At 43.6% G+C, this 22,468-nt stretch overlaps 1 protein-coding gene across 2 annotated transcripts; it reads left to right on the top strand.

Annotated features, from left to right (window-relative positions):
• The first annotated feature begins 1,692 nt into the window (after positions 1-1,692).
• On the top strand, positions 1,693-22,209 carry GCFC2 (GC-rich sequence DNA-binding factor 2). 2 transcript variants are annotated; one of them, XM_069850749.1, is made up of 18 exons: positions 1,693-1,891; positions 3,074-3,181; positions 4,666-4,818; positions 6,137-6,355; positions 7,371-7,456; positions 9,016-9,131; positions 10,834-11,020; positions 12,034-12,157; positions 13,746-13,824; positions 14,520-14,632; positions 15,375-15,574; positions 16,263-16,416; positions 16,686-16,807; positions 18,080-18,156; positions 19,365-19,431; positions 19,886-20,032; positions 20,382-20,506; positions 20,924-22,209. In XM_069850749.1, exons 1-18 carry the CDS (start codon positions 1,693-1,695, stop codon positions 21,036-21,038), a joined length of 2,391 nt encoding a protein of 796 aa, XP_069706850.1. In that variant the 3' UTR covers positions 21,039-22,209. The 2 variants fall into 2 exon arrangements, with proteins under 2 accessions (XP_069706850.1, XP_069706851.1); XM_069850750.1 differs by having other exon boundaries at positions 16,266-16,416.
• Positions 22,210-22,468: the final 259 nt, after the last annotated feature.

A 22,468-nucleotide genomic window follows, 5' to 3' on the forward strand; every position in this document is an offset into this window, starting at 1 on the left:
GCTTGCCACAATCCCACGTTCCTTCTGTTCCCAGCCATATGTTCCCCTTCCCTCGCTCCCGCGCTGGCACCTGCCCGACTCCTTCTGCGAGCTAAACCTGGAGCGAGGAGTAAAAATGGGGGATTACTTTTTGACAAGTTACAGAGTAAGCTTCATATTTATAATAAGGCATTATTAGAAGATACCTTTCTTTATTATTAGGTTTTATAAATAATATTTGTGATATAACTATGTAGTCTAAGGATGGGGAGGTGATTCAAAACAGCCAGTGCAGCTTCACCGGGGGGCAAGTCTTGCCTGACCAGCATAGTGGCTTCCTATGATGGGGTGACCACATCAGTGGGCATGAGAAAAGCAGTGGATGTGATCTAGCTGGACTTCTGTAAGGCCTTTGACACAGTCCCCCACAACATCCTTCTCTCTAAAGAGGAGAGGTACGGATTTGATGGGTGGACGCTTTGGTGGGATAAGGAATTGGTTGGATGGCAGCATTCAGAGAGCAGTGGTCAATGGCTTGATGTCCAAATAGAAATCCGTGACAAGTGGTGTCTCTCAGGGGCCTGTCCGTCCTTCCTTCCTTCCTTCCTTCCTTCCTCTCTTCCTTCCTTCCTTCCTTGCTTCCTTCCTCTCTTCCTTCCTTCTTTCCTTGCTTCCTTCCTCTCTTCCTTCCTCTCTTCCTTGCTTCCTTCCTCTCTTCCTTCCTTCCTCCCTTCCTTCCTTCTTCTCTTCCTTCCTTCCTCTCTTCCTTCCTTCCTCTCTTCCTTCCTCTCTTCCTTCCTTCCTCTCTTCCTTCCTCTCTTCCTTCCTTCCTCTCTTCCTTCCTTCCTCTCTTCCTTCCTCTCTTCCTTCCTCCCTTCCTTCCTCCCTTCCTTCCTCCCTTCCTTCCTGTCTTCCTCGCTTCCTTCCTCTCTTCCTTCCTTCCTCCCTTCCTTCCTCTCTTCCTTCCTTCCTCCCTTCCTCTCTTCCTTCCTTCCTCTCTTCCTTCCTCTCTTCCTTCCTTCCTCTCTTCCTTCCTTCCTCCCTTCCTTCCTCTCTTCCTTCCTCTCTTCCTTCCTTCCTTCCTTCCTTCCTCTCTTCCTTCCTTCCTCTCTTCCTTCCTTCCTCCCTTCCTTCCTCCCTTCCTTCCTCCCTTCCTTCCTCTCTTCCTTCCTTCCTTCCTCCCTTCCTTCCTCTCTTCCTTCCTCTCTTCCTTCCTTCCTCCCTTCCTCTCTTCCTTCCTTCCTTCCTTCCTGCCTTCCTCCCTCCCTCTTTCTCTCCCTTCTTTCTCCCCTTCTCCCTTTTCCCTCTTCCACACCCCTCCCCCCCCCCGCCCTCAGGGGTTAATCGCGTGGACACGCCCCCTCGTCCTCATTGGCCACACCCCCACGGGGCGGGGCTTAGGAGGCACAGGACTGGGCGCCTATGGGGGCGTGGTTTACACAGCGAGGGGCGTGGCTTAAGGCTCAGGGGGCGTGGCTTTGGACGGCGCTGTATTTCAGGCGAGGGACGTGGCCTAAGCCATAAGGGGCGTGGCTCTGGACGAATGGGGCGTGGCTTAAGGCAGGGGGCGTGGCTTTGGGCTATCCGGGCGTGGTTTAAGCAGGGGGCGTGGCCTGCTCCGAATGTGGGCGCGCTTGCGGTATAAAGGGCGGGGCCTAGGCGGGGTCCCGGCGCCGCGCATGCGCGCTGGCGCTGCCGCTTCCGTGGCCCGGCATGTTCCGGCGCCCCGCGCGCGGGTTCCGCGGGCGCCGCCGCGCCCCGTCCAGCGGCGCCAGCAGCAGCAGCGAGGGGGAACCGGAGCCGGCAGAGGCCGAGCCCGGGGAGAGCCGGGAGGAGCCGCCCCGAGCCGGGGCAGCGCCAGCCCCGCGGGGAGCGGCCCTGCTGAGCTTCGGCGGCGAGGAGGAGCGGGAAGGTGGGGATGGTGGGGCGGGGGGGCGGAGATGGGTAGGACACAGTGAAATAAAAGGGAGGGGAAAGGATGGGATTGGGGGGGACAGGAAGGATTAGAGGGGGAGAAAGATGGGATTAGGGGGAAGGCTGGGATTGAGGGGGGGGCTTTAAGGCTGGGTTTGGGGGAGGGGGGCCTCAAGGCTGGGTTTGGGGGAGGGGGGCCTCAAGGCTGGGTTTGAGGGGGGGGGCTCAAGGCTGGGATTGAGGGCGGGGGGGGGGCCTCAAGGCTGGGATTGAGGGCGGGGGGGGCCTCAAGGCTGGGATTGAGGGCGGGGGGGCGGGCCTCAAGGCTGGGATTGAGGGCGGGGGGGCGGGCCTCAAGGCTGGGATTGAGGGCGGGGGGGGCCTCAAGGCTGGGATTGAGGGCGGGGGGGCGGGCCTCAAGGCTGGGATTGAGGGCGGGGGGGCGGGCCTCAAGGCTGGGATTGAGGGCGGGGGGGCGGGCCTCAAGGCTGGGATTGAGGGCGGGGGGGGGCCTCAAGGCTGGGATTGAGGGCGGGGGGGGGCCTCAAGGCTGGGATTGAGGGCGGGGGGGGGCCTCAAGGCTGGGATTGAGGGCGGGGGGGGCCTCAAGGCTGGGATTGAGGGCGGGGGGGTGGGCCTCAAGGCTGGGATTGAGGGCGGGGGGGTGGGCCTCAAGGCTGGGATTGAGGGCGGGGGGGCGGGCCTCAAGGCTGGGATTGAGGGCGGGGGGGGCCTCAGGGCTGGGATTGAGGGCGGGGGGGGGCCTCAGGGCTGGGATTGAGGGCGGGGGGGGGCCTCAGGGCTGGGATTGAGGGCGGGGGGGGGCCTCAGGGCTGGGATTGAGGGGGGGGGGGGCCTCAAGGCTGGGATTGAGGGAGGGGGGGGCCTCAGGGCTGGGATTGAGGGCGGGGGGGGGCCTCAGGGCTGGGATTGAGGGGGGGGGGGGCCTCAAGGCTGGGATTGAGGGAGGGGGGGGCCTCAGGGCTGAGACAGGATGGGATCAAGAGGGAAGGGAGAGAAGGGACATGGTGGGATAAAGAAGGGTGGGAAGGCATGGGGTGCCCTTGGCAGGGGGTGGAACTGGATGGGCTTTGAGGTCACTTCCAATCCAAGCCATTCTAGGATTGTATGATTTTCTGCTCTGCTATTAACTCAAAATTGTTTTGTTTTCCCTGGATAGGTGGAGAATGTTTTAAGGTTAAAAAGCCATCCTTCAATGAAGTAACTTTTAGAATTCAAAAGAAGGAGAGCCCACTGCCTTCTCAGACAGAAACTGAAGAAAGTAAAGGTAAGTACTTTTTTCAGTTTAAGTACCTTATGATGTTTGTATATGAAAATATATTAAAAAAATCTTTAAGTGATAATAATGGTGTAAAAATACTACCATTAGATGTATTTGTGATGAAATTATTTTACATTTGACCTTGGTGGAACAGTTGGGAGGCTGTTCTTTGTACAATTGTGGAATGGTTTGGTTTGGAAGGGACCTCAAAGTGATCCAGTTCTACCTCCTGCCATGGGCAGGGATACCTCCCACTGGACCAGGCTGCTCCAAGCCCTATCCAACCTGGCCTTGAACCCCTCCAGGGATGGGGCAGCCACAGCTTCCCTGGGCAACCTGGGCCAGGGCCTCATCTCCTTCAATGTGAAAAATTTCTTCCTAATGTCTAATCCAAATCTCTTCCTGCCCCCTTCCAATTTAAAGCCATCCCACTTCGTCCTGTCCCTCCATGTTCCTTCCTGGCTTTGCTGGAGTCCCTTCAGTACTGGAAGTTGCTCCAGGGTCTCCCCAGAGCCTTCTCTTCTCCAGGCTGAACAGCCCAAACTCTCTGCCTGTCCTCAGAGCAGAGGTGCTCCAGCCCTCTGATTGTCTTGGTAGCCTCCTCTGGAGCTGTTCCAACAGTTCCATATCCTTCTTATGCTGGTTCTTCCAGAATTGGACACAGGATTCCAAGTGGAGTTTTATGAGAGTGCAGCAGAGGGGCAGAATCCCCTCCCTCACCCTGCTGGCCACGCTGCTTTTGATGCAGTCCAGGATACAGTTGGCTTTCTGGAGTGCACCTATGAGTTCTCTTCCCTTCTAGTCCCTTTTTAACATCTCTGTTAATTCAGATAAGCCCCAATTGTTACTATTTGGTAAAAATGAAGTAGATTGAGGTAATTTCCTTTGTGATTCAAACAAGATGGTTAATTTCCTTAATAACTCTTTATAGCCTGTGTTCTTGTAACAGGTGGTACATTCTGTTGTTCACTAATGTGATGATTTACTGAAGGTGTAGGGGCAGGTGAAGAGAAATCAGTGTTTCTGATGACTTTGGAGGTTACCAGGGACAAGACATGCAGATAAGCCTGTATGGTTTAAACAGGGACTGCCTCCTTGTTCATGCTAGAGAAAAAAGTGCTTTCTAAATACAGTTTGTGAAGTTAAGGGAGATAGCTCACATGATTCGATTCATCAGGGTATTAATAAATTGTTGTCTGGGAGCTGATATTATCGCTTTTGTCTATATAAATTTGCTCTTTGTCATGGAAGGACGTATTATCTTAGAACTCTTACAGATGCTTTGTTTTGAGACAAGAACTGGCTTGTTATGTGGTTGCCTTGTGATGCTGGAAGGTTTGACCTGTTTTGATAAGAACAGCTGGAGATCAGTAAGTGACTGGTCTTTGCTGTAGTAAGGTGTAAATAGCTACTGGTAACTAGTTGTGGCACATCAGATTCCAGCAGCTGAAACAGGAATAACTCATCTTGCCTTTTTTTCCCTAATACAGAAATTTTTCAGTCAGAGCCTAGAGCTGTTGACACCCAAGGAGCTCATGAAGAAGAGGAAGATGAAAATTATTCCTCACAAAGTGAGGACTACAGCAGCTCAGACTCTGAAAATGGATCCAGCTCTCCACAAAGAAGGAAGGATTTATCACCAGGTTAGTTGCCTGGATTGTTATTTTTAAGGGAAGCTGTTTTACAACATTTTTAGTTTGAAATACCTTACAAGACAGGTGAGATGAATCCTGTTCTGCCTAAGTCACGTAGGGTGTAGGCATCTTGTTTGTGTGGAGTTGGAGCTGCCCTTCTGAAAGAACAGTGACAGTGCCCCAGTATTTTTGGTTCAAGGTATTTGTTGTATTTCTGGGTTAATTTGGGAAATTGATCAGCAATTATGACCATTAGTTTCAAAAGACTGGTAGAAAAAATATTCTTGTTTAACAATGCGTAATTGTCTTCATGAGGTTAAAATTTTAGCTCACTTGTGCTGTTTGATTGGTGTCACAGTTCAGCCCTGGCCCAGCTAAATTTTGGCAGCTTAAACTGTGCAGCTGGGCTCTCGGCTCCCTTTCCCTCAGGGACAGGAAAATGAGAGAAAGGCTTGTGGGTTGGAAACTAAAACTACAGCGTTAATGAAATGATGATAATAATGATGATGAGAATAATTCGTAATAAAATATACAGAAATACAAGATCGTGCCCCCACCCCTTGATGATCAAATGTCACCGCAGGTACTGCAGAGCAGACACAAGGGAGTGGGTCCATGGATCAGGAACGCATGGATCTGGGATCAGGAGCAACCAGACAGATGAGGTCCTCGCTGGGTGTCAGCCATTGCAGAAGAGAGAGGCCCTTGTGATCTCTCAATTTTATACCGAGTGTGATGTCTATGGGTTGGTCAGTTTGGGGTCACCTACCCTACTGGCCTCTCCTCGCATGTGTGGCCCCTTCCACCAGCCTGAAGATAACCTTGATTACAGGAGAGATAAGTCTAAGCATTGGCCTTTCTGCATTCCAGTGCCCTGCTTATCACTCTGGGAGACGAACGCTGTCTCAAAAACGTGCAGTTAGTGTTCAGAGAGAAGTTACTTAGAGGGACTGAGTTAAGAGTCAGAAGCTGATCCTACTTTAACTCAAACCACAGCAATTGGTAAACTTTGAATTCTTTTGTTAACTCTAGGAGTTCAGTAACCTGTATCTTTTGGGAGATGGAGGAAAAAAAGGGCAGGCCTGTAGCAGTTTATTTAAGAGAAAAGAGTCTGAACTTTGTTTTTAGACCAAGAGCTACTTTTTACAGCAGCTTTCCTTTCTCATTATCTTGAACATGGTCAACTGCTCAGTAGAAGCTCGGTAGAAGAATATGTCTCCTGTGTTCAGAGTTGTATAATGATCCTGAAAGTGGTGATTATTGGCATTTGGAGTGACACAGAGTGTTGCTGTCAGTGTTTTGCTCAGGTTTTCTGTCTTGAATGCAGGTGGTGTCCCCAGTGCGGCTGGTATTGATGCTGCTCGGAGGAGACGTCACTTAGCCAGCACACGGGCTGATTACCTTCCACTGGATGTTTCAAACAGTCGTCAGGCCTCTCGGAGAAGAGGAAGCAGTGATTTAGAGAGTGAAGATGAGCCTGAAAGGGAGAATCTTGATTTTGCTCCTAAAATGAGGACTCTTAGGCAGAGAATGACTGAACACATGGGTGAGTTTGGCCATTCCTCCCAGTGGCTGTGGCTTTGTTTTCATGACATCTAGAAGAACATGGGACTTGCCCAGTAAAGAGCTGGTGCAGCATGAGACTTTACTTCTTGTGGGTCTTGGCAAAAGGCTGGTGTTTAATGTTTATCTGGGATGTTTTTCTGTTTGTAGTCTGTGGTGGTACAGGATGCTTTGAGAAACACTTTTTGCATTATTTTTGGCCTTGTTGATTGCAAACAGTGGCCTGGTAGGGGACACAACGTTTAATGTGAGTAAAGGTGCTGTGGTGTAAGGCAAAATGTCGCACTGATGTTTTCTAAATTGTCCTCCTGCTTCTGGCTTGGTCTTCCCAGTGCTCTCCCTGTATTGATGTTAATGGCTGTTGTTGAAAAGATTAAAAAGAACCCGAAAACCCAGCCCTTCAGATGTGAGCAAACCTATTGCATGCAAAGCATATGTGGCTTTTCCATTGCTTTTCCCCCCATCTTATAGTTGCTCACCGTTTATGAAGCATTTACTGGGTTGTAGACTGGTTTTCTTTATTATTTAAATGAAAATTATGAGGAATGTGTAACTATGAGCTGCTTCTGCAAGTCCAATTAAAAATAGTTAGTTTTGTATCTATATTAGAGCATACATTTTAGACCACTGAAGGATTTGCTGTGTTTAATGTTGCTGTGTTACAGTCTAACACTCCTTATACTTTTATTTGTATATATTATGCACAGCTTTGCTTTGAGATGTGAAAAAGGGATGTTTGTGCACCTCGTACTGCAGTTGCCTGAGAAACAGAATGTTGGGGAAATTAATATTGATGTGGATTCCACAAGTTCCACCAGTTGTGGAATTCCATGCCTTTCAGTTGGGAAGTCCTTCATCTACTGTTTTTTAATCTGCTGTTTTTTCTGTGTATTGCTTCTCAGTAAGGGTTGGGAGAACTATTATAGCTTTAGAGGGAAAACATGGGAGGGGAAAATGAAGTGTGTGCTTACAGCTAATGATGATTATTTCATTTCCAGTGTCTGTGAGTGGTGAATCAAGTGAAGATGAAGCACAAATGAAGTGGGAAGAACAGCAAATAAAGAAAGCTGTGAAGCTCTCTCAGGTGACCACTGAAAGTTACTTTTTGCTCATTGGCAAGGTGCCTTGTTTTGAAGAACTATCATAGCTCCTGCCTGCTCTCTCATTAGAGAGGTTTTTAGGATGTTACACCCTAATTCTTGAGAGAAAAGGCAGTTAGGAATAGGGGAAGAGAGTAATGAAAATCTGTAATCTCTGTCTAGAGAAGCAGACTATTGTCTGCCTGCCTCTATGTGACTCAAGACTGAAAAGTTCTGGACCCTTTTTTTAGTAGTTTTGCTGGCATGCAAGGAATCTTGAAAGCAAGAGGATGTAAATACTGCAAAGGCCAAAAAGTTGCACAGCAAAAACTATTCTTTCATTATGCCGAGCTCCCGTTGGGTGGCAGTCTGAGAGCTCTTTCATAGTTCAGCAGAGTTCTTATGGGTTTTTTTTTTCTGGTAAATAATTGGCAAAATTAAACTGTGTGTCTTCTGATGAGCTAGAAGTTTTGGGTTTGGCTTGAATTACCTACTCTGGCTCAAGCTAGGAAGATCTGAATAACCAGTTCTTTATTTCAGAATGGGCAATTGGAGACATTTCCGCCTGTTAAACGGGGGTAGTTGGAGGACTAAGAGAAAGTTATGTCTTTGCTGCTGCTGAATTTCAAATCCAGTGTGATTGGTGTTCTTGGGTCCTCATCCTCTACTTGTTTCTGGAAAACTTTTTCTGCTGTTTGGGAAACTGCAACAATTTTTAATAACAGACCTTGTTAGTCACAGACTTGAGTGCTCCAACTGATTGTGTTTTGGCTACATCTTAACATACAAACTTCTACTGGTTTAGAATGCAAAGTGTCTTATTTTATAAGCTAAAATTCACTGGAATGCTTCTTCAGTTATAATTACAGCTGAGTTGTGAGAATGAAAAATCGGTCTTTTGGTCGTTTGCTTTGTCAGAAGGTGGCATTCATATTTTTTGAGGGTGGAGGGAATATCAGTTTACTATGAGAAAGAATACTAAATGACTAATAGAGGGCAAATTTATCATAAATATATTCAAATACTTTTAAAAAGCAAGATATGAGTAGATCAGATGTAGAATCATAGAATGAATCATAGAATATCATCATCACTGCTTGCCTGTAGCTTATTTCTGCATTTTTTATTTAGAACCTTGATACTAGCCAAGTCTCAGCTGTCGGTACAGGAGCATGATGCATATTGAAAGCTGTTAATATTTTCAGCTCAAGATGGCAACTTAAGCGTACTCTGAATTATGGAGTACTTCGTGCTGTTTATATGTTTATGCACTATATGCTGTTATGCAACATATATACTATAAATATACACAACTATGTACTATATATGTACACATACCCTATATATACTACATATATATACACATACATATATTTTTATACTGTTTTCCTTGCTTTTGTTCTGTATGTTTTCTGTACAACATTTTCTGTGCTTCATTGGATGAATGAGATGTATCTCATTTATATCACGTGCCTTGTGTACTCGAGTGATACGTCTTGTTTAACTGTAGAGGGGAGAGATGTATAAATGTTGTATTGCAAATTAACACTTTAAATTCTTGTAGGAAGCTTATGGTGATGCTGCCCTGCATAAGTCTCGATCAGCTAAACCAAAGATTGATCCCTCTGTTTCTCTACCGCCTGTCAACTTGGAAATTGTGAAGAAGCGACTGACTGAAAGGTAAAGCCTGCTCTTACGAACTTACCTTTTGAGTTGTCTGAGGTTTTGTCACAGATGAGAGATCACAGCCTCGAAATCTTGCTCTTTTTCCAGGGTATTGGAGAATTTTGGTTGTTATTTCATGTGTAGTAAGCCTGTTAGGATGTCCAGCAGAGTACTATAATTTTTTAACTTCACCTGGCAGTGCTTTGTTATGAGGGAGCATTTGGACTTTTCAACAGTGTTTTATCAACTAGAACTTTAGTGAGCAAGTTCATTTAAATGGCAGCAGCTTTTTGTGCTTGTTGGTAGCTTTTGACAGGAGTGTTGATTCAATGTTATGTTTAACCAGCAAACAAAACTTCAGCCAGGGCAGATGGAGCTGGCAATCCTATGGTCATTCTTATACCAGCTGCAAAAATAGCTCAATGTTTCCAAAAGCAAATTCTCTACAGCCTGTTTAGACAAACTGGAACCCGCCTTGATTCCTTTTCTTTAGCTGTGTGCCAGGCTGCGAGTTTTCTTTAGCAGTTCAGCTGCTGCATGGGCAGCTGGAGTGTCCTGGGATGGAGGTGGGAACCTCCAAGAGAATGTGAGGAGGACAGCTTGGGTCAGGCATCTGAAGGTAAGCCCTCCCCTGTCATCAGGAAGCAGCTGTTTGGATAAGTTTAGATGAGTGACGTTATACAGCTGAAACATAAATATGTGTTATGGACTTACCCTGAGTTCTCTCTGTACGTGCTTTGCTTCGTACATATTGTCATTGACCTGCTTGTTTAAAAAATGGCGACTAAATTGGACTGAGTATTTTTGTGGAATTGTATGCTTCTCTTGCCATAATGGCCTGAACGGAATGAGTTCAAGTGTGAATTTGTGCAGAGTCAAGTAAGAAAAATGAGAAAAGGCTATCAAAAGTGGGAAGCCTATTTGGGAATTAGCAAGAAGGGGGAGGGAATTAGTTTGATGCAAAATTAATAGCATTTATCATGTTAAACACATCTGAAATAGCTTTTTTTTAAGCCTTGTAGCACAGTAGAGAAACATAGCTTGGTTCAGTTGTTTTCATTAAAGCATTTCCTGCTTCAAAGAAGTGAGATGAGCTGTGGGCTGTTTCTTGGTTCTGTTACAGGCTTGCTTGGGATGTGTAAGGAGGGAAAGGGAGAAAAGGAAGAGGAAGTGGAGTTGTAACATGTGAACATTCCTTTGCTACCTATCTGATAGTTAGTGGCAATGATAGGCATAGGTTCCTGGGTTTTACCACCTACGAGCAGCAGAGTCCTCAGTTGGTTCGTATTTAGCAGTGAGCGCGTGGTGCTGCTCTCCATGCATCTACGTTAAACTAGTATGGACATGTGGACATGAGCTGTAGTTTTCCCCAGGTTGTGATGAATAGAATCAATTTAATCTGGTACCACAAAATTTGACTCAATATGTTTATGGGAAGCGTGGTGTATTTAGGAATCCAGGTAAAATGTCAGTGATGCTTTCAGAACTAGCAGCCACATAAGAAACATTTGAGTCTTCAAAGCATGATGCTTGTCCACACCCTGTGCTTCTGCAGATGTTGACGTGGACAAGTTTTGATGCTTCTTTGCTCAAATGCAAGTACTATTATTAACCCAGGCAAAGATTTTGAATGTGATTATAATAGGAAAAATATTTTGAGGTGTCTCAACTGTTCATTTTGCATTTGGTTTTAGTTGTCTGGGTTTCTTTTTTTCAGGATAACCTCATTACAGGATGTGCACCGTGCCCACCAGAGGGAGTATGAAAAATATCTGGAAGATATTGAAAGTTCGAAGATGACAGTCCAGGAGCTGGAGAACTCTTCAGATGCAGCTCTGAATTACAAATTCTACAGGGCCATGAAAACATATGCAGAAAACTTGATAAACTGTTTGAATGAAAAAGTATGTATATTTTCCTCTTCCTTTTTTTTGAGAGGATAAAGGTGCATTCTGTCAACAAAAGATGAGGGGTTTTATTTGGCAATGGCGAGGGATAGCAGTCTGTTAAAAATTATTTCTACTAGAAATTTTAATGTAGCAGGAAACAAAATATAAAGAAAAAAATCAAATCAACCCTCAGCTGAAGTGATGATCAAGCTAGTGTAGGAGTGCTGATGTGAGCTACGATCTCACCTGGATTCTTTTGGATGAAAACAAGGTGTGATTGGAGGGAGTTTTCTGCAGGTCTAGTAACTAGTGTGCACTGAAGTTGAATGAGTGCTGGTGCTTCAACTCACTTTGGGGATCGCTCGATGTGTCTTTACTCAGAGGTACATGGCAGAGGTAGTAAGGATTTCATGTTAAGTTTGAGTTGGGATTGAGTTAGCTGAGCTCTGTGAGAATTTGCCTGCCTTGTTGGCTGCATCTGTTTCTGGACTGCAAACCTTGATGAATCTGAACGGCAAACCTTGCGTATTTAAAAAGATGATGGGAAGAAGAGGAGGAACTGCCTAAAGGGTGACCTCAGTGAAAGTAAACTGCTGTTATCCTCCATGGGTAGTGCTATCAAATCTAACGCAGGTCATTTAATCACATTGCCGTTGTGAATTTTTTTGTGTAACTTCAAAGAGAACAAATGTTAGTTAATGAATACATGTTAGTTAACGAATACATGTTCTTTAATGGCTAGTGGCTCAAAAGGGAATTGAAGGCACACTAAGTGCACCAATAGTCTCCTATTGGATGCTTTTGTATGAAGGCTGAAGTAGCTCTGTGATGAGCAACTGGCATTTGGTTTGTGTTTTTAGCCTGAAAAAAAGCCTGAAAAATTCCAGTGACCAGGAGCCTACTTTTCAATCTCTGATACTTTGGTTCTAATTTCATGGCTATACTGAAAACACATGGAAACTGCTTTTTGTTCATTTTTTTTGGATTTTCATTAATTGAAAACCTGATGACTGCTTACTGTATTTCAGCTGAAATGTGTTAATGATGTAGAACTGGCTGTACATGCACTTCTTCAGCAGCGAGCCATGAGGGTGTTGAAACGAAGGCAAGATGAGCTGAAAAATGAATCCGCTTATATTCAGCGTCTGACAAGTTAGTATGAACTTCAAATATTTTCTTACTGAAACATTCACTCTTTGAGCAGAAATGCACAGTTATGGTTTGCATGAAGTTTTAAACTTTTAGTTTTGAATGGAGATTTCGGACCAGGAGGTGATATGTGAAGTAAAGAGTAAAGAAGCCATTTTGTGTAAGAGTTTTATCTCAAACAAATCAGTGTTTTTGAGTCACCGTTACAAAAATTATTACGGTTTCCTCATATTTCCTTTCCACATTGATGTGGTGTTTGTGCTGTGCGAGTCTTTAGCTACTGCTGTTCAAAAAAAAAAAAACCACACAAAATTCCAAACCCTTTAAAACTGTGTAGGCAAAAGAAAGAACAGTGTGCTTGGAGCTGCTGGGAACAGAGGGAGTCCAGATGCACCAGTTCCTGGTAACTACAGATCATATGGGTTTAGTCTTCTTGCTACACAGGGTGAATTGCTGATGAGCCTAGAGAAGACAAGGCTCTGGGGACACCTTTTACTATTTTAGCAGCGGTACTGAAAGAGGGCCTGTAGGAAAGCTTGGGAAGGACTCTTGATCAGGGATAGGATGAGGGGGAACAGTTTTGAGCTGAAAGAGGGGAGATTTAATTTAGATATTAGGAAGAAATGTTTTCTTGTAAGGGTGGGGACACCCTGGCCCAGGTTGCCCAGAGAAGCTGTGGCTGCCCCATCCCTGGAGGTGTTCAAGGCCAGGTTGGATGGGGCTTGGAGCCGCCTGGTCCAGTGGGAGGTGCCCCTGCCCATGGCAGGGGGTGGAATTAGATGATCTTTAAGGTCCCTTCCAACTCAAACCATTCTATGATTAAAATAATTTTACTTCCATCTCATTGCAAATGAGACTATACTTGGATATTTAGTACTTTTAATTGCTTTTTATGTTTCTAGTTGTATTTACTATACTAGAAAGTCTTGTTTTTCTTCTATGATAATACTTTTTTTTGGCAAGTTCTGCAGATATCAGCCAGCTCATAGTGATACAAGTGAATGGCCCAACTTAAAGTTCTTCCGATTTCCGTTTCTGTGTTGGATTCAGGAATTGGAGTAGGGGTGACTGGGGTTATGCAGCCAGTGACCACTCGGAGAGCGGCGAAACAGTGGGCAGCTGACTGGACTTGAAATCTAAGTGTAATGATTTTTGACTAGCATGAATTAGGGATTGAACTTGATTTTAATGTTGGAACCACCCCTGGAAATTACTCTAATTTGTTACCTGGTTTAACTTTTGACATACAGACGAAGGTGGATCCCTACCCTTGCCTTTCACACTGCTAAAAGCCTATTGTCAAAGGCATTAACTTCCTTTTCCAGGACTGGGAACCAGTGAGCATTGGCTGGAGTTTGTCAAACTCACTTTTCCATCAACTGTTACAAGGGAACGACAACATCTGACTGTGCAGTTAGCAAGTAATATTTCCTGTGTGTTATTCTGGAGACTGGTAGTTTTGATTAGGAGGTTTATCTTTGGCTGTTTTCTAAACAAAGAACAGCTGAAGGAGAATCAGTGTTTTCTTATTGAGAGAACAGGAACTTAAAAATAGTTCCATTTTATTTTTGGCTGTTTCTGTTTTTGATAGGTGGGAATGACAAACCAACTAATGGTAGACTGGAAGGAGATGAGAAGACAAAGCTTCTGGAAATGTGTGAACATCGAAGGTAGGTATTATGTACTGTACATTGACATTCTGTCATTTATGCAGTGATGAATGTAGATCTGGAATGTAGAATGTAGGATTACTAAGTGAGATTATGCAAAAAAATACATATTTGCTTTCAAAAACTTACAGTAATTAGAAATGATCTAGTTGGTGATGATGTTCTCTTCATGCTGATTTGCACCTGAATGCTAATAGATCTTGGTTGTTTTTTTTTTTTTTTTGCAGCCTGATAGGATTCTTGGTGTCATGGCAATAGCTTTTTGAGTGCAATTGGCACTTAGGTGCTGTCACACCTTTTTTGTGTGGGATATTGCATGAGTGATTCAGAACTGAGACATCAAACTGAGAGCCCAGTAGTTTCCTGTTAGAAATAGTGTCCAGTACCATGGTAGATGTTTAGTGTTCCAGGTGGGATGAGTTCTTAGCCTTGTCAGCAGGAATGAGTTCAAGGGAAGGTTATTATGTACTTTACAGAAGAGATGAGAGATGTTTGTTGGTTCCTGATGCCCCCTCTTTCTTCCCCAGTGTCTGTGTGGTTATGGTTACACAATTACTGTTGGTCCCTGATTGCATTTCCTTAGGCTGTTGCTCTCATAACATCTAGTACAGTTTTTGAAGTCAGATTATCTTTCATTAAGCTTCCTTCTGCATGCACGGGGAGGATTAACTCATCTGAGTTCATTACAAACACAGGACTTGCAGGCGGCAAGCGAGAGAGCGCTCAGGAGTTGCCGCTCACCATGAAGGCCTGTCGAGTGATGATGAGCTGACTGCTGACGAGGAGACCGAGTTCCAGAAGAGCAAAGGTTGGTGACAGCCTTAATGTGATATCCTAGAACAAAAATCTCCTTCTGATATTTTTTTAATGATTATTTTGTTAGGAAAGGTGAAGAGATACTTCATTTGTGATGTATTTTCTTAGTTAGAGTAGAAGAGAAATGCATTCAGACAGTTTCAACTAATGGCTTGGGAAGAACAGACGTACAGTTGTAGATTTCTTTTGGTGTGAGTTGTGGTGTGGTAGCATTACACAAGAAACTTTCAACAAGAAATAAGCTCTTTTAGATCATGCCAAAGCTGATCTGGTAGTCTTCAGTGTAATGCTGCAACACGTTTTCGTGTAATTGGTTAATTTTCTGAAGATAGAGTGAATTAAAGGTTGGAGTTTTAATTAGTTTGAATGAATGGATGAAGAGGAGCAGTGAAAGGCGTAATACCTTGTCTCCAGATAACAGCAGGAGAGTTTTAATGTCTGAAATTTTATTACCGTGCTATAAAATTTGAAACATAGCGATCATATATGAATGTGGAATATATCATAAAGAAACTTGCCTTTTTTTGGTTGTCTTAGAGTATTTTTTTCTGAAACTGGGTTTTGCAGGGGACTGGTTTTAAAACTTGTTTCAGTGTGAGGTGTTTCAAAGACAAATGACATGCAATTATCATACAGATACTTCATATGTCATAGAGATGCATAAACTCTTCAGCTCAATGCCTCAATAAGTTCTATGATTGTTTCTTTTTATTTCCAATGAACATTATCCATAGATAACGTTTTAGAGGATAGTAGGAAAATCTTTGAAGATGTACATGCAGATTTTTGTGACATCAGAAAAATCCTGTTGAAATTCCAGGAATGGAAAGAGAAGTTTCCTGACTCTTACTGTGATGCTTATATCAGTTTCTGCCTCCCTAAGCTATTAAATCCATTGATCAGAGTCCAGTTAATAAATTGGAATCCTCTGGAGGTAGGTGCATCAGCTGACTGTTTTCTTCTAAATTGTCTGTGTTCGTGTATAGATCTATTGTCAGTGAAGCCTGTTGAGTTTCTGGACTGAACTATCTTTGTGAGCATGCCTTTTCTGTTGTATTTATCTTTGTTAATTGGTGATATGTGTATTTCTGGCAGCCGAGAGTATGTCTGAGCAGACGCATGCTCTTTGCAGGAAAAACTTCTATATGGCAACTCCTATGTGAGTTGTAGGGGTGTTCCAGAACCCAATTAAGTGTTAACTAGAAGGAGAAGGTCCATTTCTTCTTGTCAAGTCACTTTTCAATCATTTAAATATGTATTCATATGAAACATAAGATATTTTTTTCTATATGTAGCACAGTGCATTAGAAATGAGGTGAAAGATACTGTGTTGGTCTCAGAAATTGAAGCACATGGTTGGAATCTTCTTAAATTTCTCCTTTGCTCTTAATTCAGCCCCTTTTGCAACACTCTTTCTCAAAAGATTTCTGAGTTCTTTGAAGACGCTTTATCAATCTGAGCCTTTAAATTCTAGATTTAAATCTAGTTTTCCTCATTTGCTGTTTTAGCCCATTCAGTGATGAGGGTGGATCTGAAATTAAGTGGGAATCTGCCTTATCATTGGATAGAATGTTTTCTTTCAATCCTGACCAGCTGAATGACTACCAGGAATGATCTTTCAGCAGGATTTTACAGAGTTGGAAGAGATGCCCTGGTTCAGAGCTATAGATGAATTCAGCAATGCCAGAAACCTACCTGCATCGAAAAGGGATGATGATCCTGATCGAGTAGTTTTCCCTAAAGTGATAGAAAAAACTATTCTTCCAAAAATTACAGGTATAGTAAAACTGTCTTGAAAATGTTCACTCTAGCCAGGCGATCAAACCTTAAGTGGTTGCTGTCAGATACTGTTTAATTATATAATGGTGCTCCAAAATGCAGTGATTATGTAGTTCCAGAGGGTGAGGCTAAGGGAGCCTCCTCTCAAGATTATTGGGAGAGGCTTAGCTTTTTTGTTTCCTTTTCTTCAGTTGTAATGCCTTGAAACTAGAGTAGATAACCACTTGCGTTTTGTGTATGATAGACATTTGTTTTATCTTTTTCAGCATTTGTAGAGAGCATGTGGGATCCTTTATCAACTTCACAGACCAAGAATCTTGTTCAGCTTTGCAATAACATCTTGGAAAAACAAGTCCTTTCCAAAAATGAAAGCAGTCGAGCAAAAGAGGTAAAAGCTGTCGTGTTGGGAAAAGGAGAACTTCATCCACTGTGAGCTTTCTGTGTGTGCTCCTCGTAGTGTTTAGAACGTTGTCCTGAAGGTGTTTGGTTCAGATTACTTGTTTGTTTTTTGCCTTTATATTAAGTAGATTTAACAGTTAATCTTCAGCTTTCTAATGCTGTCCTTAATGAAGATTCTGGGAGATGGGACACTCTGAGATAGAAGAAAACCCCTGTTCCTAGAAAAATTTTGCTTGTACATGTTGGGAGGCTGAAGGGAGACCTTGTTGCAGGTCTCTGCTTCCTCACAAGGGGAGGAGCAGGAGCAGCAAGATGCCAGGGGAGGGTTAGGTTGGACATTAAGAGACAGTTCTTCCCCCAGAGGATGGGGGAGCCCTGGAACAGCTCCCAGGGAGCTCCAAGGCCCTCAGCCCCATGGTGTGGATGTTGGGATGTGCTGTGCAGGGACAGGAGCTGAACTGGGTGAGCCTTGTGGGTCCGTTCTAACTCGGGTCATTCTGTGATTCTGTGAGCAGGAATTTGATTGTAGATCTCATCTTGCTTCACCACAGTAACAGTTGTTAGAATTTAGATTTTGCATCTTTCGTCATTTGAGCTTTAAATGCTAATCATGCTCCAGCAATCAACTTCTTAAGCTTTTACTTTTGAAGTAGATCTAGGATTTTAAAATCTGAAAATTCTCAGAGGTTAATTAATTGGCAAAGAGAAAAACTGCTTCATAATAGTAGCAGTCTTTTAATGATTACTACAACTGTGATTTGTCTACTGTTTTTAATATATTCATGGTCTCTCTGTGTATTATATACAAGTAGCATCTCTACTTAGCTTAGCCTGGAGACCTTAGAGCAGCTTCCAATATCTGAAGGGGGTACAAGAAAGCTGGGGAGGGCTTTTTATTGGAGAGTGCAGGGATCGGAGGAGGAGTAACAGTTCTGAGCTGAAAGAGGGGAGACTTAGATTAGATATTAGGAAGAAATGTTTTCCTGTGAGGTTGCCCAGGGAAGCTGTGGCTGCCCCATCCCTGGAGGGGTTCAAGGCCAGGTTGGATGGGGCTTGGAGCCCCTGATCCAGTGGGAGGTGTCCCTGCTCATGACAGGGGGTGGAACTGGATGGGCTTTAAGGTGCCTTCCAACCCAAACCCTTCCATGATTCTCTGATAAGCATATTGCAACTCTAGATGAACAAAATAACTATTGAAATTGTCATAAATGGAAGATGAAGTCTTTTTTGCAAGGTCACATTAATGCTTCTTTTTTAACAGGATTTGATAAACATGGTTGTCCAAAGAATGAAAAAATCTATAGAGGAAGATGTCTTTATTCCTCTGTATCCTAAAAGGTAGGATAACTCTGAGACTTTTCTAAACTTGTTTTTAAATTCCTCTACCCTTTTTCCACACAGGTGTACATTAATATTGTAGACATCCATTAACAGCTGCTGGAACAAACATGCCTTCTACTCTTCCATCACAGGAAAGGTTATGCAGCCTTATTCCTGTTTGTGAGCTCTTTCTCATACGAGTAGCTCTGCTGATGTAATGCTTTTTTGCTCTATAGCCAAAAGCTTTCCAGCATTTGAGATCCAGTCTGGTTTTACCCTAGTAGCTTATATCTGAGGGCCTGTGTTAGTTTAGGTGGTTTAGCGTCGTGTGCATTTGTCCCCTGATTCCTCCTGTCATTCATAGAATCATAGAATAGTTTGGGTTGGAAGGGACCTCAAAGCCTGTCCAGTTCCACCCCTGCCGTGGGCAGGGACACCTCCCACTGGACAAGGCTGCTCCCAGCCCCATCCAACCTGGCCTGGAACACCTCCAGGGATGGGGCAGCCACAGCTTCCCTGGGCAACCTGGGCCAGGGCCTCCCCACCCTCATGGTGAAGAAATTCCTCCTTATGTCTAGACTAAATCTGCCCCTCTCCAGTTTATAGCCATTCCCCCTAGTCCTATCACCACAAGCCTTTGTGAACAGCCCCTCCCTAGCTTTCCTGCAGCTCTTTCAGGTACTGGAAGGTCACTACAAGGTCTCCTCAGAGCCTTCTCTTCTCCAGATTGAACAAGCCCACCTCTCTCAGCCTCTCTTCATATGGAGGTGCTCCAGCCCTCGGATTATCTTTGTTGCCCTACCCATTCCAACAGCTCCATTCCTAAATAAGTTTTATGTTGTTGATGCTTATTACTGGATGCTGTTTTGACAAAGGGAATATGTAGGAGTCTGTAAGATGTGGGATTAAGATACAGCTGGGAGAGAAGCTTTGCTAAAGTTGTAGGAATTTTGACTCTAAGCAATGCTGTGTTGATCTGAACCCCTGAAATGTAGAAACAAGTGTTTCCAACTGGTAATTTTATTGGAAATTATTTGTTAGTAATTGTACTATAATGGGTTCAAATTGACAGCTGTTTCCCTAGACCTTTATTCTGGTTGCAGCTGTCACTGCTGTCAGAACTCCAGAACTAATTTTCATCAGAATCTACAAGATCAATTGTCTGTTTATGTTCTTGTAAAACAAACAAGTTCTTATTTTACCTTTTTTCTTCTTTTCACGGCCAGTACTGTGGAAGACAAATCATCACTGTGTTCAAAATTTCAAGAAAGGCGGTTTTGGTCGGCTGTTAAGGTAGGGGAAATGCACCTGGTTTTTCTTTGACATTCATTTTAGTGAAAAAAGTATTTTGCAGTCAGTCAGGAAACACATCTTCAGGTGAGTCTGATTCCTGGGAGATAAATAGTTATGATTAGGATGAATAACAGTTTTTCTCAGTGAAAAGCTCACTAACTTTGGGAGGTCAGGTGTTCACATATTAGGGTAGAGCTCATATGCATGTGTCAAGTCCCACTTGGTAAGATTGATAATCCTGCTTGATAAGAATCCTACTTGATAAGATTTACCATGTCTAGCTTATTCGTGGCTGACAGTAAGTTTGGAGAGCGTGAATCCTGAGTTTCGACTACGTAAATTGGATGGCCATAATAATCTTTTTATCCCTGTCTTGCATAAACCCCATGATATTGTGTTTTAGCCCATGTCCAGCCACCAAGTGTATATATTCTCTATTTCTTCTTTACTGCAGCTGCTCTCCAATGTTCTGCTTTGGGATGGAATTGTACAAGAAGATACAATCTGTGATTTGGGACTGAGCAAGCTACTGAATCGTTACCTTCTTCTGAACCTCATAAACACACCACCAGGGCCGGATAACGTAGAAAAGTGTCATAAGGTAACAGATAACTTTTGCATCAGAAGAGGGTTTATGCTAAAAGCTCTTCTCTTCCTATGAAGAGGCTGAAGCTGGAGTATTTAAGAACTTTGAAATTTAAACAACAGTTAAAATGTTGTTAAAATTTAAATGTTTTAATGACCTTGGTGTGTAAAAGCATTTTTGAGCAAGTATTGGTCCATAGGTTCTTAATCAGAATTATTTGTGGGGATAATCAGGCTTGTTTTCAAAGGAAAAACACACCGAATGATGACCGAACCTACCAAAAAGTCCCTGTCAGAAATGATGTGACTTGGTTATTGAAACACTTCTCTTTTTAAACTCTTCCAAATAATCTTTGGTTGAACAGGTGGTTGCGTGCTTCCCAGAAAGATGGTTCCAGGATCTTAAAAGTGGATCAACTCTCCCTGAATTACTGAACTTCTGCCAGCACTTGCTGCAGTGTGCGCGTACGCTGCACAGGAGTAACCACAGGTAATCACAGAGTGACCTGAGCTGGAAGGGACCCACAAGGACCATCGAGTCCAGCTACTGTCCCTGCACAGGACACCCCAACATTCACATCGTGGGGCTGAGGGCAATGCCTAAATGCTTCTGGAATTTTTTCAGGCTTGGCTAAGTTCCTTAAGTCTTGGATATTTGACACTTTCAAGGATGTTCTTATCACTTTTGTACATTAAGCAAAAGCTGGAGTCTGTAATGTGAAGGAGAGCTTCTGCAGTTCTGGTTTAATGGGAGAGATTGAGGTGCTGGATGTTGGGTACTGTTAGCGGTCAGTGGTCACTTGATGCCAAGGAGAGATACCGAACTCATTTACAATTTAATAATTAATACTTAAGTCAGGCACACAAATGTCTCGCTAACTCAAAATTTTTCTTCTGTCTTTTATAGCAATGAAACAAAAGAAGTTCTTCACTTGCTGATGAAAATCAAAGCTCTGGCTGTTGTCGAAGATTTCATTGAAGAGCACAAACTTGAACACCTTAAATTGGTGATCGGGAAATAGAAAGTTTGGAACCAACATTTGGATTACTGAAATGAGCTTGATATTCACCCTAGAACAATCTGAATATGCAATTGAAAGAGTGGATCCTGCCTGCTCAAAGATGTGGAGGGAACCATTGTTGTCTTGTTAAACACTTGAGTTTTTTGTTCCAAATATTTTCTGCTGCCGTCTTAGGTTACGAAGTCTTTTAGAAGCTAAGTTGTCAGTGTAAGACAATAGTTTGGGAAGACAGAAAGTGCCTGTGAAGTTTGTCTCTGCTGGCAACTGGACAGCTTTCCAAGCTGTTTTCAGTATCACTGACCAGGGAGTCATTGAGCCTTTCTGACCTGTGGTGTGCAGTGATTTTTGGAAGGTTTATTATTAAGCCATCCCACATGAAAAAGAATTCATGTTGCAGGGGGTTTGACCCTGATACAGAAAGGAGAAGTGGGTGAGCAGGTAAGGTGCTGGTTGAATGTTTGCTGATGGTAAAGGTGAGTTCAGTGAGGCGAGAGCTACGCAGGAGAATGTCTCGGGAGGAGCAAACATGAAGTGACGATGGTGTCTGATGCGCGTAGGAGTTTTGTACTTGTGCTACAGAACTTGGGAGCCCAGAGCTGGAGTTGTTGCACAGCTTCCTTTATCAGGCTTTTGCTAACAGGCACCTTGAGGATGAGCAGCACAAGGACAACTTCAGCCACTTTCTGGTAACTGAAACTAGGAAATCCTTCCCTTTGCTCCCTGGTAAGATCTACTGACCCTTACCTTGTTGTACCCTTCTTAGGTGTCTAGTATTTTCTAACTGTGTATTTGCAATAAGTATTGTTATAGGGTAGCCAGGCTGCTTTATTGCAGAAACCGCAGTGCATCACGGACTCTCTGTCTACACATGACTGTGCTTCTCCCAGTCCTTCTGGGACTACAGTTTTAACTGTTGCAGACTTAATCTGTGTCATATCTTAATTTTTTTGAGTTAAAAATATATTTTTGTAAAATATTTTAATTGTAAATAGTTTTTGATCAGTGTTGACAGACAAAAGATGACTTTGAAAGCAATCTTTATTTTGAAAATAAAGTATTTTGCTTTGTTAATTACTCCTACAGCTTGGTTGTTTCACATGTGACAAGAAGGTTAATAGAAATGTGAAAAAACCTCGGACACAATTAGCCTTCAGGAAATGCCTTGTGCTATTATAAAGATACAACAGACCTTCTATCCATGTGTTAGCTCTGTCAGTCTTTCTTTCTGGAAGAAAGTTTACTTGTAAGAACAGCAAGGCTGGTAACATGTGGGCTTCTGGAATATTGTCAGGCTTGGCACTGTCACTGCCTTCCTGGGGAACTGTTCCAGGGCTCCACCACCCTCTGGGGGAAGAACCTGGAGAGCTGATTTCAGAGCATTTATGTTCGCTGCTCTCTTAGAAATATAGTATTTAATGGGAAAACTGGAC

This window comes from Phaenicophaeus curvirostris, chromosome 2 (assembly GCF_032191515.1).
Source record: "Phaenicophaeus curvirostris isolate KB17595 chromosome 2, BPBGC_Pcur_1.0, whole genome shotgun sequence".
Lineage (NCBI taxonomy): Eukaryota > Metazoa > Chordata > Aves > Cuculiformes > Cuculidae > Phaenicophaeus > Phaenicophaeus curvirostris.

Excerpts from the sequence above, each read along its gene's own strand:
- GCFC2 (XM_069850749.1), top strand. The coding sequence starts at position 1,693 with ATGTTCCGGCGCCCCGCGCGCGGGTTCCGCGGGCGCCGCCGCGCCCCG. Across the intron at positions 3,182-4,665 it reads AGAAACTGAAGAAAGTAAAG|AAATTTTTCAGTCAGAGCCT; the intron begins GTAAGTACTTTT and ends TCCCTAATACAG. Across the intron at positions 16,417-16,685 it reads TATTCTTCCAAAAATTACAG|CATTTGTAGAGAGCATGTGG; the intron begins GTATAGTAAAAC and ends TATCTTTTTCAG.